Source organism: Eleginops maclovinus, chromosome 23 (genome assembly GCF_036324505.1).
Source record: "Eleginops maclovinus isolate JMC-PN-2008 ecotype Puerto Natales chromosome 23, JC_Emac_rtc_rv5, whole genome shotgun sequence".
Taxonomy (NCBI): domain Eukaryota; kingdom Metazoa; phylum Chordata; class Actinopteri; order Perciformes; family Eleginopidae; genus Eleginops; species Eleginops maclovinus.
In genome coordinates, this window is record NC_086371.1 from 15,223,671 (window position 1) to 15,238,951 (window position 15,281).

Consider the following 15,281-nt stretch of genomic DNA (forward strand, 5'->3'; position numbering starts at 1 on the left):
TGTAGTCTCAGACAGCCAGCACAGATAATTAGGTCCTGTTAGCATGCTCTGCCAAAAGCTGAGGCTTGGTCTTGCATTGATTAAAACAATCAGAGAAAATTTGGCATTTGAAACATTTGGTCTCTTGTTACACCTTTATTTCCTGGAACAATGAATCTGTTAATGTTTTTCGAATTACTTTAACAGAAGGTTGAAGAAGGGAAAAGTGTGCTGTAGGAGCTATTTGACCAAAATCATATTGGCTCAGCTACAGTCAGGTGCATGCAGACAAAGCCTCCATTGTTGGAAAAACCCAGATAGTAAGTTTTACCACAAAACTTCTCTGACCGATTTATGAGACAGCCCCCATCCTGTGAATAAAAATATGAAACATTTTGAAAGCCCTACCACTTGGAGCAGATGGCAAAGGTCCTAAATCACTTTTGGGGTGACTGCAAAGTATATTTCTTGTACTGATGTATCATTTTACCCACAACACCCGTTGATTTCGGATTCCGGCTCAGTCCAAAAACCTGTCTGTTGCAGCAGAGTTTCCTTCCACTTCGCCTGGCAGACAAGCGCTGAACCCTGAATCCGCCACAAAGACGTTCATACAGCACATTGAGGGTGATAGTGAGGCTTGGGACGGGTCAGTGCCTCATTCTTTGGTTTTGGTTCAGTGAAAAGGGTTTTAATGTTTCTTTCTTTCGATATATTTTATTGCTGACCAGACAAGTTTTGATTCATAAAACCTTCCTTCCATCCTTTTTCCACTGTTGTTGGCTCATTTGTGGGCAAGCTAAAAAGTAATGGAGTTTGGCTTTCAAGCCAACAGCAGCAGCTGAGGTAGCTTGGCAGGAAGCAGGTACAGCAGGAGAGCTGGAGGATGGTCAATGCTCATACAGGGTGAAAATAATTAATCCTATTACATCAAATGGTAACCATGAGTATGGAGCAAATGAAGGTGAGATAACTGACTTTGGATGAGGCGTTAGATGAGCGTGTGTTGAGTGAAATGAGCTAAATGATGGCTCATGCTCTCTCTGCAGCTGTGGTCCACTATCTTGTGCCTATATATGTTCCCTCTTGACCCTTATGCAAGTTCTCTGCATTATGAACACTGATACAGCGAGGTGATTGGTCTACAGCAATGAACGGCACATACCTCTGTCATGCACTCCCAGCTGTGTTTTACTTTCATTACAGCGCATGAAGGCTAGCAGCCATATCAGCTGTGTCAGCCATCTATTGCAGTCGCAGCTGTCAGTCACACAAACTAACGTAGTTTGACACACACACACACACACACACACACACACACACCCCGATACTACTGTAAATACTCTGTAGACGCATGTCTCTTGGGTAGGGCTATCTCCCCAAAGGAATGTATAACTCCAAATGACTTGATAGACATTTAAAGTGATGTTATATATTATGGGTACACGAATGGCTGAATGTGAATTCACAACAGGCTGTAACATCAGAATGATCCCCGTCTATCACCGACTGAGGCGAAGGCTCGACAGCCATCCCAGCCATGTTCCGACCAGAGCAGCTGATTAGACCAAATATGGACGCCACCAATCGGATAAAGTGACGCATGACCTCCTCCCATAAAGTTCACACTGGGGCAATTCTGCACCTGCCACAGGAGGGGCCTCACAACACACACAGACACACTACGCTGTTCTAGAACTCGAATCACGCAGAATTGAAAGGGGACATGGGTCAGGTTACACTGGTAATATCACAGCACAGGGAGCGAGGAACATTTAGAAACCCTTCAGTAAAGGCATCATGTCTTGAGGCACTATGAAATGTTATCCTGCTTACGCACGCCTTCAGATCCAAGCCTTTGAAATAAACACATGATCTTCTTTTTGTTGATAATCCTCGTTTTGAAATCTCAGACAGTTTATTAGTGATCACAGAGCCAGCAGCACTGACGCAAGTTCACAATGCTGAAGTCTGCTGACAGTGACATTTTGGGCTGATATAGTGAGGTTGAATTTGAGCCAGAACTTGACATTGTTGTTGATTGCTGTTCATTAGTCGAAATGTCCCCACTTTTAGCCAATGGTGTATAGGTGAGTTTGGCTTATTTTGTTAAAGGTTGCTTTAGAAGTAAATGGTTGATAGTTCAGTATCAAAATGTACGTATACACATGCATAAATAGAAAATGACTAAACCTTTCAAAATTCAGGTTTACAAAACTGAATTGATAAGCCCAACCAACTTTATTTTATTAAAATAGGAGAACTATATTTATTGATAGATACTTGTGTAGGTCTTAATATTGTATGTAACAGCAGGTTTGGTACTGCAGCAGTTTTTGCTGTGGATTGTGAGTTGTTTGGGAAAAGTCCAAATATATTCTTATACAGTTTGGCCACTAAAGAAGGTCTGGCAACATTTCAGCGGTGTACTTTCAGTTGATGTAGATGTGTGTTCGGTTTCCAATAAACCAAAACCCTGTTTTTGCAGATGTGTTTACTCATTCTTTTTTCAGTTGCACTACAAAAAGGATTGGCATTGGAGTTGTTTCTGGCAGCCATGTGAATTTTTTCAACCATGGATATTGTGTTGCCAGATTGCTCGTTATCCCTTAGTGCACAGATATAACTTCCTTCCAAATCCTTCACTTGAGTTATCCAAAAGATATTTGCAAACCATTTTTGACTGACTGATAAACATAAACCCTCAAAATGTAATTTGCGGATTCTGTGTCACTTATTTACCCTTATATTGCTGTGCTACGTAGTCAATCACATCCTTATGTAATACCTGATCCCTGTGTATCACATTGCGTTGGAGGTTATTTGCTTAAGCCAGAATGGGTTGGCAGAGCAGAGAGTTAATGCTCTGATATATAATTACAACCAGATGAGATACAATAGAATTGGCCCATAGTGGGTGGATGAAGCTAGGTATACTGGTTATAGTGGAACAGTTACTGTGATGACATTAGATAAAAGTAGGGCAGTGGTGTTATATCAAAGCTAGGAAGAGGAATAGACACAAATAGCTGAAAGGCGACATAGAAGAATGGGCAGGTTATCAAAGAGTGTGAGTAAGACCAGAAGCATTATGAAATATTCAAATCCACCATGTAATCTGTAAAGACAAAGTTGAGATAGACAAATAAAGTAAGGCTTAGATGGAAACAGAAATGTTGTGTGTGCTGTGGCAGGCTCTTTGCTTGAGTAGAAAGATGGAGAAAGGTATTTGATCACACATATCTGCTTACTAACATTTTTTTAAGTGAACCTTTGAAAGAAATTCATGCATTTATTGTCATATAATGCAGAGGTCCATTGTGGGTCCATTGTGGGTAAAAATAACTCCCTCTGCAGACCTTTTCCCCATCCCTTATGTAGCAGGCCATAGTGTTTGGCCCGTTAGTTTAGTGTGTTTTATGACTACTTGCCTGCATCGTGCCACGCCAAGTCACGACTGTGTAATCGACCTCTGGACTAAGTGCACCATGTTACCCATAAACCATTGGGTGCGTGGCCGGCAGCTCTGAGATTGCATGCTCTCACCTTGGCTTCCACAGAGGCTGTAATTAGCCTGTCTATTTCAGGTGTGGGAGAATAAGAGAAAGAAACCAGAGCAAGGAGCTAGCTTAGACTAAGGGCTAAGGGCACGCTGGGTGAGATACCTGTGAAAATGGAGAAAATTAATGGTAGGGATAGCAGAAAATTGCACAGGGAAGCAGGGCTGGAATTTGCTCTTAAGAAAGCCGAGGATCTGTCAGGGTTAAAGAAAGAGGCTGGCTGCAATAAAGCTCTCTTTTGAACATTCACACCATGTTTCCTTATCCGTGGCTCGCACATTGTTTTCTGTTACACACACACACACACACACACACACACACACACACACACACACACACACACACACACACACACACACACACACACACACAAATGCTGCAGTTTTCGTTTAAAGTCATGGTGATTAGTGCACTTTTCTCTTTATTCTTCACATTCGAAGAACCCACCCCCACTCTCTCCCTTCCCGGCTCTAACATGTTCCAGAATGTCAAACCAGACCCACATTTTATGAATGGAAAAGGGACTCAAACATAAAAGAGAATTGTATCCTCCATTCGACATGGACTGGCACTGGAAACCGACACTTTAAAATATCCTTGTCAAATTACCACCGACGCTCGTCACATTTAAGAGTCTTGATACCTTAATCTAGTGTCTATTAGATATCCTTTATATCCCAGGAAGGAAGTCTGTATTCAAAGGGAAGTCCGGCACTTTGGATTTTCAAGTAACGCAGTCGCCATGTTAAGGCCCTTGCTCCTTCAGGTGACCCGTGTATTTTCTTAATCCCTGCTCCACCTGTATACCAGTATGTGTTAACCCTCTTGTTTATTCTCCCTGAGGACTGGATTTCACACCTCTAGACTTCCTGGAAGTCCTTGCAGCACCGGTGGCCCGAATCTGATATGATCTAAAAACATAACCCTCATTCTCACCTCGAAATCACACCAATGTCTGCTGTCCACTGCCTAAAGGCACATCTCTCATTCGTCATGGGACTCACTGGTTCCCACATCTGAGGATGGCGATTGGTCACAGGGTTCTTCAATAACCAGTGCTGCTCAATTCAGGCATAGTTAAACTATTAAAAGAAAGCAACATGAAAAATGTGAGTTGAATCCATGGAGGATAGATCTGGGTGTGTAGAGGTGTTTGGGATTGCTAATTTGCGTGCAAGTCTGTTTGTACGCTTAAAATCCTCTTGAGTGCTCAAATTCCAGAGTCTGTGGTTACAGTCCCTACTTATGGAAGTACCACCCAGGAGCCTGTTAGAATGGTGCCGAAAACCAAACCTTTCTCGTGCACGCCAACATGCCCAGCGTCAACAAACACACAGGTACATGAGCAATTCACTCAGTGCAATTCTACAGCCGAGGAGGGTTTGTTTATCTGGGGTCAACCTATCTGGCATTGTCACGCAAGGATCCTGTTTCCAGAAGAAGAAAAAAAGACCACGGGCTTACAGGCACACTCGTATTAACATGTGCTCATAACAAACTCCAAATTATCTGGACTTTCAACATTTTCCGTTGTTTTCTTTCCAAACAAAGACTTTCTCTGCTACCCTACACATTTACAATAGTACGATATATACAACAACATCATGGAAGTGATGATATTCTTTTTTCACACAGTCAACCATATATTTACTGCTCACAGGTGCCTCTCACAAATGAAAAGTGCTATTCATACAGAATAAAACACAAACACTTCAATACAACCAGTCTTAATTGATCAGTAGGTTGGCAAATATTAGCACACTGCGGAATTTCTGCTAAGATTTTAATACATTTTAGCATCGATCATCACCCAATATGGCCAGGATAAATGTCTATAAAAGGAATCAATCACACGATGAGATTCTAGATGAACTGCCACCTCCGCTGAGCAATTGGCTAGGAAACCACAATTTTAATCAAAGCCTCACTTTGAGTCTGAAATGCACCTGAAGCAAAAGCTATTGTTGTCTGGCTGCTGAACCTCGGCTGCTCTGGTCCACTCTGATGTGATCTGCTCTCATTTGCTGGGCTCGGCTGGTGCTCACTGTGTTTTGATTGAGCACTTACTGTTTTTACTTTCTGTGTGGGGCAGGCTCGTCTCTGCCTTCGCCTCTCATTAGCTGTGACACACAGTACTACCCAGGCAGCCTTTCACCACCCGCCTGCCACTCAACGCAAACCACCTGCCGGACATCACAACGCTTGAGTCTCCATCTTCCCAACCTATGCATGCTCTAAAGCAAATGAGAACACGTACTCAATTTGCCACAGCAAAAGCTCAAATTAACTGTTGTGAATTAGGACCTAATGAATAATTCAACAGATATAAACACCCCTGCAGCTATGATAGCATGCCTGCAGACTTTCTTTTACACACATATGCAAGTTTACAGCATTGTCACTCAGCCCTGACAGAGCGTGTCCAGAAAACTGTACGTTGATCACACTCGCATGGGCATGAAATAGGCCTCCATGCTCTCACACCAATACACTCTGGGATAGCCTCTCAGAGATGCCTTCTCCTTCAGCTCAGAGAAATCCACTCTGCAGTCACGCAACACTTGATGCTGAAAGTAAAACAGGAAGGTCGTCTTGGTATCGATGTGTTCTCGGCTTCTTATTTCACAATCACAGATTACCTTTGCATGAATACCAGAGTGATGTTTACTGTACAGCATCGCTCTCTCGCTAACCACATTTCATTGGTCAGGGGGTGAAGTATAGTCCACACACAAGCAGAGAGTTTATAACGTACATAGCTCTTATATATTCTACAAGAATAACAGTTCAAGTGTTCGCGGTTGGAGGTTCCGAAACATATAGAAACATTAGGGTAACAAAATACAAGCTAGAATAACCGCTTTAGTTCTGAAACGCTTTTCAGTATCTTATTACTATTTAAATATCGAACCATTTGCTGGACTTGTAACAGTCATATTGTTGCGTCATTGGACCCCAAAAGGGAAAGGTGAAAGAAAAGCTGATTATTTTAGAAGCATTTGTAAAATGTAAAACCATTTCACTAAAATGCAGTTTATGCAATTCCTGTAACATGTTGTATATTTGATGTATCGTAGAGTCTGGTTCAAAAGGTAAGAAAACACTGATGGTGGTTATTATGAGAGAATTTAAACACCTTGCAGACATGTGGTGCAGATCTTTATTAAATCTTCATTGTCAACACCCAAAGATTTGATGGGATGAGGTTGGATTATAGGTAAATGTTCTTTCCTATTTGATTCTGGTTATCTGATTTCACCCACTGTGAGAACGTACGGGTATGAACCCAGTCTGAGCCCCTGAACCTGGGCTGACCCAGGCAGGACAGACGCAGGGCAGCTGTAGAATGAATCACAGACATGTGAAACACATCCGTTGTCTTTTTCTCTTTCTGTTGCTGTTTACATTCACAGCATGTGTCCCCCATTCTATTGGAGTGAAAGTTGGAAAAACACAGGGAAGTGTTGACAGATCAGGAGACGGTGTGGAGGAAGTAGTTTTGTTTCAGACAAGAAGCCTGAACAGCTGCGACCATTTGCGAATCAAAGAGAGGAATCCTTGATCCTTGAAACCATTTCAATGTTAGCAGTTTACTAGAGGTCTCATTATGAGCAAATAGATTCAGTCTTCAACAAAAAAGTAAAACAACTCAATTTGTTATTTCAAACAGATAATGTTAGTTTATTATCAATGACTAATTTAAACATGTGAGATTCTGTCTGTAAGCAACTCTGAAATAATATAATAAAATTCATTAATTTGTCAAAACTTGGCATGATCATTTCCCTTCAGCAGACACTATTATGAAATATCGATACAAATCTAATTCCTAGTTTGCTCTTTGTCTTTGTGTGTGTGGATGTACATACAGATACCTGCTTCCAAGGTTTTGTGATGGTAATTGAAGGAGATTTGAGGGAAATGTGCTCTTGGGATTTAGAAAAACAATCTAAGGCTGAAAATAAATGAAAGAAGAGTTGCAGTATAATCGAAATTGACCTTACTTTCTTCCATTCTTCCACACCCCCACCTTATTTTTCTCTACCTTCTCAGTTAGAGGAAATGTTCCACTGTCACAGAAGAAGTAATGGCAGTTAACAGAGAGGAGAAGAGAGGAATGGAGAGGATGTGTGGTGGGTGGATGGATGGATGGATGGATGGATGGATGTCAGTCCTGTAGTTGTCCATACGGAGCTTCACGTACTGCTATTTTCATTTGGCTCTTTATTGTGCCCAGTTGTTGGGTTGAACAAAATGGAACCTAAAAGAAGAGAGAGGAGTTAGAAGTCACTACGAATCTTTCGCTTTATTCCCTGGCAGTACTTTGTTTGCGAGAAATGTCACAGTAGCTAAATCAAACTGAACCAAGTCTACGAGAAACAGACAGAGCATCTGGAGGATTAAAGGATGTTTATATGTGTCTTTCTTAATGTGAGCCAAAGGGGGTGTAGATGCTGGGAGCATATTGATATGCACTTGGTAAAACATTCGCTGAATAATGTGTTGTCCCTAATGACTCAAGAGAAGAAGAAACTGTGAAAGATGTAGGTTACATACAGTACGTGTGGTTTTTAGTACACAGATGCAACCAGTAAAAGTGTTGAAGGATAAATTGCTTTGAGGTTGATTCCACTCAAGCATCAGGTTGTAGGTTGAACATGCTTCAGTATATGCATATGAGTCTGTGTGGGAATCTGTGTGTGTGCGTGTTGCTTTACTTTGTGTGAGCGTATACACAGGACTGTGATGTTGTGTCATTCTCTTGTATCTGCTTAAAGTGTCTCATGTTAAGACAAATAAAAGATCCAGGCAAAGATCCAGATGTTTGTTTCTCTCAGTGTAAGGTATTTGACATTCTCACACACACATAAACACACTTACAGTCCCAATTGGACTGCTAGCTGACCGCATGTTTTCCCACATACAGAGAAGTTTAGATGTTTAGAGTTATCTTCCTCAATATGTAGAACATGTGTGTGAGAATTTTAGTTTGAGCAATCTCTCCAGTGTTTAATATGTGGCCCACATATGTGTCCCACATATTAAACACTCTGTCCGTCTGTATCACTTGGTATTCAGGAAGCTTTTCACTTGCTTATTTTCATGATGCAGAGTGAGCGTGCATGTGTCCAGTGCTGTTTGTGTGACCCTTCGAGAGATTTATGCCCAGGATGTAGCTTTCTTTCCTAGCTGTTAGACATTTTTTGAGGCCCATCTTTCTTTCTTGGAGATTTTCAACACCTGTAAGAGTGAAGGACAACCTCGATGTTCAGAACTTGTCCTCCCATCTCCGCACAGCGTCTTGTTTTTTTGGTATTTTACATCTGCTTTTCTGTCCTCAATCCCTTCCATCTACTCCTTCGACATCCTCCCATGTGATTTACATTGTGTCAACCCACCAATCATCAAGACACATTTAGTTTTGTTATGTCTTTATAACCTGCTTTCGATGTTGATAACTTTTGTCCAAAAGGGAAAGAAAGTTATGATACAGCCCATTACTGTGTCAAGTTAAACTGTATCTCTTACTCTTAAAAGTACACACTTCTATTTTAGTGTGCTTGTGTGACCTTTTCTGCCCCTGGTATGCCACCGCGTCACAGGAAGTCCAGACTGACACCTAAATCACGTCAAGTGTCTGCGTGTTTATGTGTTTGTTTGTATCTCAGCGGGACGGGTATGCTTTCACTGCCCTCTCCTGAAATAGGAATCGAAACCACATCACTCCACTTTTTACATGCGCTCTGATCTCCAGCGCTGCTGTTTTTTACATTATTTCCTCGGTCAATCCAGTCCTACATCAGCTTTTCATCACCAACCTCCATTCCCCCTGAACCCAGCCGCTCAGGACTAATCACAACCCCACGTTTCAGTCACTCTGACGCCCGCTCCTCCAGCGTTCGGCGACCGACCTGTCAGCATGCCGATGTCTGCCTTTTATGTATCAAATAAAGGTAGAGCAGGCATGGCCCTCTGTGACCCATTTCTTATAATGCATATCCCTGCTTGAGAGGAGGCACTTTAAATGGCCAATGACCATGTTGTAAGGATGTTTTAAGGGATTGTGAAAACATTCACCCTTCATACTGCCTTCTTTTGTTGCACCGCCATCCTTCTTCCTGGACCCTGTTTTCATTTTTAGCTGGAGTACATCTCCTTGTCTGTCCGCTCTGCTTGATTTTTCTACCACAACTCTCTCTCCCCAGCCCAATACTCCCTTACATATTTCTTTCTCCCCCTTTCAGCTTGTCCTCCCCATCTCCCTCCCCTCCAGCCAGGGGAAATGCTCTCTGCAGAGGCCTCGGCCCCAGCAAAACAACTCCACGCTGCTTTTTATGGCTGCGGGGGCTGAATCAGAGGAAGTACAGCCCACTATGGAATATGGAGACTATTACTGTAATATAAATGCTGCGGCTGGCAGAGTATATTTGTGCTCGCTTGCGTCTGTGTCTGAGGTTTGAAGGTGTAGAGGTGTTAAATGATTAAAACTGTTGAAACATAAATTTTAAATGAGTCAGTAGGTGCACATGCTGTACTCATTCTCCATTGTTGCATTTCAAATTGTTTCTTCTTGTTGCCAGCAAAGTCTGGCAGTAGTTAAAATAGAAAATGATTCAGATAAAAACCAAGAAACACTACTTGGGTGAAGTTCTGGTTTGGTAGTATACTCTAGACTGGTCCGATTCAAGTTGATCAGAGGCCACACTTAACACTATTTCATGCTATTTTATAAATCCTTCAATTCTAAAGTAATAAATAGCGTATTGCCATTGCATAAAGGAGAGAATGGGATGAAAGAGGGGGAGGTAGAAGGAGGTGGAGGAGCATGATTGAGGTCTCTTTGAAAAGGTTGGCAAAGTCAGGAAATGATTAGGCCACTACAACAACCCCAATAATGACAATAGGGAAAACATGTCTGCAGCCACAACCACTTAGCATCAGGAACAGCACCCAGTATGGTTCCTATTTCAATACAAGAGCAGGACTGTATGTTGGAGGATATGAACATATAATGTAAAGAAAAGTAATAAGGTGTTACCTACAGGAAGGTTTCAGGCTAAGTAGAAAGATAATGGTGATAATGGTGGCAGATTAACCTAAATACTTACTATTTTTTTTTATTTCACACAAAGGCAAGGATTGTAGTTAGAGCTGAAATGACAACTAGCGAGCTATCGTTAACTTGTTCATGTTCAATCCTGGCTGACTTTTTATGAATGAATGGGCATCCCTGTGAAATAGTCCTGAATATTTGTGTACATAAATCATATCAAGGTAAAAGAGTGAGATTAGAGCTTGAAGTACCAGGCATAAGAGTATTTGTGTTCCTCCATTGATCTTCTTCGATTGCAAAAAAAAAACATACCTGGAACAGCAACAGGTGGTGGATAGTCATACAATTAGCAGGGAGGTTAAATACTGAAGCTTGGCCTTCCTTGGTATAGTTGGGAAAGAAGTGGACCATGATACTGAGCCTGAGCAGAACTCGTGTTTTTTTGTATTGTCAATTGCACCATATGTGGATACAATACTTCTGTTAAATTACCACACGGGCTGTCATGGGGATCAGCGCCAGTGTGTGGTTTATGGTCTTTAGGCAGCATGAGGTCTGAGACTTAGGTCACCACTCCTGCTGGTTCCACTACAGCCCTCTCCTGCTTTTTATTACAACTTTACCAGATTTCTACATAAACAGCAGAATTCATTTTATCGGAAAGGTGGTGGTACCAGATCCAGTGTGACGCGATCTTGGTTGTCATTTTGTTTTTGTTTCTTTCCTCTGAATTGGTTTGCGTCACTAGAGCTCAGATATTGTAGTGTTGTGCCAGCCCACACAAACCTAACGCCAGGCAACACATGACCACCAGCAGTGAAACAGCAAGTGATGCTCCGCTGTTCTCTACTCATCCCTGCAATGCTGATTTGTGAGATTTAAAGCTCTGTCTGTGTGTTTTCACAGGGCCTCCAGGGAAGCGTGGACGGATGGGAAGAAGAGGGGAACCCGGTAAGTGATGGCCTCCACCTGCTCTCCTGTTTTTCCTCTCTCTTCTTTTTCCTGGAAGACTCTCCTCCTCTTTCTAACACTCGCTCTCTTTTCTGGGGTGACTAGATGAGATTGAGGGTTCGTAAAAGCAGTGACCCGAGAGTCAGGATGATGGGCTGCAGTAAGCCCTTCTCCCTGTCCCTCACTATTTGGGCCAACATAATGCTAACATCAGCCATGTGGTTGCACTAACTTTACCCAGATGTCAGTCGCTCTCGCTGAGCGGTAGCAGCTGCCGTAGTACGAGCTTAATGAGATTCTCCGTTGCCGACATCACTACCCTCCATTATTGTGCTGTTCTTTCTTTCCATCCAGACCGCAAAACACTCATCGAGGAACCAAAACAGTGCAGAGACATAATTCTTGTTACCAAAAAGGTTGTCAGGACAGATAGAACGGATGTTCTACAAGTTTTAGTCACTCTCCTTTAAACTGTTTTTTATTGAGTGTTGACTCAACCAAATTGTGGAGCGACATTGTGAGAAGATTTTATCAAAACCTGCAGGACTGCAGTTTGTCTGCAGGAAATGTGTCAGGTGGGAAAACTTCCAGTCTGGCAGTGATTCATCGTTGTGGATTCGGCTAGATTAAATCTTTTCCTGTGAATATGTTGACTAACATTTATTGCTTTACTTACTGCAACAAGATCCTTCCTGAAGGTCTAGTGTATTTAAAAGTAATTCTTGCAATTTCCTGCTTTTTTACAATATATTTACCTTCTTTAGTTTTTTTACAAAGAATATTCAATGATGGCTTGAGGCGTATCTAAAGTTTGTTATCTTCAGTGCCAACGTGTGAATTCAGTTTTCCTTCTCTGGCTGGAAGTATTTCATATTTTGTTTCAGTTGGACAGTCCCCCTGATCTTTTACTGTAGTCTTCCCAGAACAAAGACTCAAACTAAAGTTATAAATCTTCCACAACAAGTCGGAAATGGTCAATCCATTTTCAAAAAGTAATTCCCTGAAACAGCCATGCTCTAAAGTTTCTAGCAAACTCTCAAGCAGACAATACAATTGTTTGTGGGGTTAACCCAGTGCAACTTTGTGGCACTCTGATGTGTTTTTAATAGTTTTTGGACATCAATAGTTGGTGGTTCCGCTTGGGATTAATTGACAGTTAGAAAAATCTAGAAGATCACCAGACTTCTCGTTTGAATCCACATACCCTCTTAAGTATCAGATGAACTCTGAATCAACATAGACTGCGGAAATCCCTCAGAGTTGTGTGATCCAATTAGGCAATCACAGGAACATTAAAATACTTTTCATAAGGGTGGTGTGTATTTCTAGTCACTTTCCAACAGGAAATTATTTTCGAAAAGGATTATCATTAGGGGAAGGCACATCATTAAGGTTTCGCCTGACTCATTGGCTCATTGGCTGCTTGCTGTTTGTCGCAGGATGGTCTGTCTCGAACGATGAGGCTCTGTTTAGGTTGTCTCTCTTTATGTTTACATTTGCGTCCTCATGTTGCCGTCTGGACAATATTGTGTAAGGTAGGTGGCACGGAGAGATGGTTCTGTCATCCTCTTGCTAGAGACTCCAGCTTTTTACAAGATCAGAGAAGGTTTTCCCAGTTCCCTCAGAAAAAAAACAATGAGAGTGGAGAGAAACAGAAACAAACCTGAACAACAGGAAAGACGGCAGACAGAGTGGTTAAGCATCTGTCGCCTCCTCTCTTTTGACGACACTCAATGTTTTTTATTCTGTTTACTCTTTTGTGGTCTGTTTACCTTTCTCTAATTCCTTGCCTCTTTCTTTCTCATTAGTCTCCACACTTGCACACACCTGTCTCAAGTTCAATGGTTAAAGCCGGTCTAACTGTGGCTCTGTAAGCAGGCTGCTTTTGTTTATCTAACTGTCTGGCCCAGAAGGCCCTGTTCCCAGTGTCTAGACACAGCTGAAGTTGGTTGACTTGCTCTTCATGCCTCATAAACTCTGACACCTCTGACTTGTTTTTTCATTTTCACCTTCTCACCCTAACCACCTTCAGTTTTCATCCCTTTTTCGACTTCTCTTATCCCCAAAATGCCCTTTTTCTTAAATCAAACAACAATCTTCAAGGCTCACAAAGATTCTGGTCAAGTTAGCAAAACTTTTTATATGCTTTAATCGTGAAAAAACACCACAAATATTCCCCCTTTACCCAAAGGACGTCTGTTTTCAATCTTGTTGATGTTTAGTGTTGCATAGATACTGATGAGCTGTGTTGTTCCAGGGCAGCAGTGGCGGCATAGTGCCAAATCGTGCCACTGTAATTGTGTTAACAATCACACAAATCAGCGTCATGATTGGTTTTTAAATTGTTGTCTGATAAATATTAAGCAATCACCAATAAAGTATTTTTTAATGGATAAATGATCAATTCAATTTGAAGGGTTTGAGTGGTTTATTACTGCCCTTGGCATGGGACTTTTAAGAGATTGTTTTTCCTTTATAAAAATAGTCCATCAACATCAGAGGAGCCTTTTGATCATTACTGTTGTTTTTGGTTAGTCTGAGTAAGAAAAGCAGAATGTACTTTTTGCTGCTGAGGATCAACATCAGAGAATTTCAATCAGATCTGAAAAACTGCCTGTAGTAATATTGAAGGCATGCTTTAAAGGGACATACAGTTTGCCAGCACACCCCCAACGTTTTATGTCGTCCATTTCATGCACCCAATTCTTAGGAAAGTATTTGCATGACTTCATATCCTAATGCAAAACATGGCCCATTATCCAGAAGTCTGTTTATCATAACAGGTTCACCACAAACTCCATTGGCAGCGGCTCTAATGAGCTTGTTCTGTACCATATTTAGCTGGTTAATTACAGTCATCATCTTACAAACCGCATTGCATGCACAGTTTTTTTTTGTTGCTCACCACTGTCCCGAGGAACTGATTGCTGTACAAACCAGAGGTAACCATAACTCACACATGTTGTGCTCTATTATTTTTCTAATGTCTAATTTCTCTTTCTCTCTTTTTCTGTTGCAGGCCTGCCTGTAAGTATAATTCCATCTCACCCAGGTAGTATTAAAAAACACTGATAAGTTACTGAACATGGAGCCTTTCCTAACGCACAGGTACATAATATTCCTCACTTTGCAAAATATGGATTTCTCTCACATCTGTAAAACATGAACACACAGACACACAAACTGTCACAGACTCACTCACACATGTGCATCCACAGAGTGCGGCAATAAATGGACCACCTACAGAGCTGTGAGTGTGTGTGCTAGTATCTCTGAATGTGTGTGTGTGGGTGAAGGTTAGGGAACAGTGACTTATTAGTTATTTTCCTCTGTGGGACAATAACTCCTGCTGACACTCACACACGCAGCAGTTAAAAAAAACACACATACTTAAATACTAACTGGACACTACTGCTACCTTTTTCATCCAAGATTAAATGTTGTGACCCGTCTCAGAAGACTGACCTGTGTGTTATTTACATTTTTTAATCAGAAAGTTTTTGTCACATGTGGCGCAGATCAGATACAGTATGTAGAGGTGCAGCTTATACCATCCGTTACACACCATGACGCAATTCCAGAAATATCAGAGTGGCGTGTTAAGCTGACATTTTTAAAATCCAGGAAAAGGTTTTATTGAAGAAAATGGTCTTTGCAGCTGGTTTACACTAAGACCACATCCAATGTGTACTCTCTTGCCCATAAAATCGGGGAAAGGTGGCGTAACGTGAAATCAC

The 15,281-nt window shown here is 41.6% G+C and overlaps 1 protein-coding gene across 1 annotated transcript in view; it reads left to right on the forward strand.

The window, feature by feature from the left end:
- Positions 1–15,281, forward strand: part of col23a1a (collagen type XXIII alpha 1 chain a) — a 106,932-nt gene that overhangs the window by 64,465 nt on the left and 27,186 nt on the right. The window contains exons 3-4 of the mRNA XM_063877278.1: positions 11,500–11,544; positions 14,564–14,571. Coding sequence (XP_063733348.1) covers positions 11,500–11,544; positions 14,564–14,571 — 53 coding nt within the window. The remainder of the gene's footprint in view (positions 1–11,499; positions 11,545–14,563; positions 14,572–15,281) is intronic.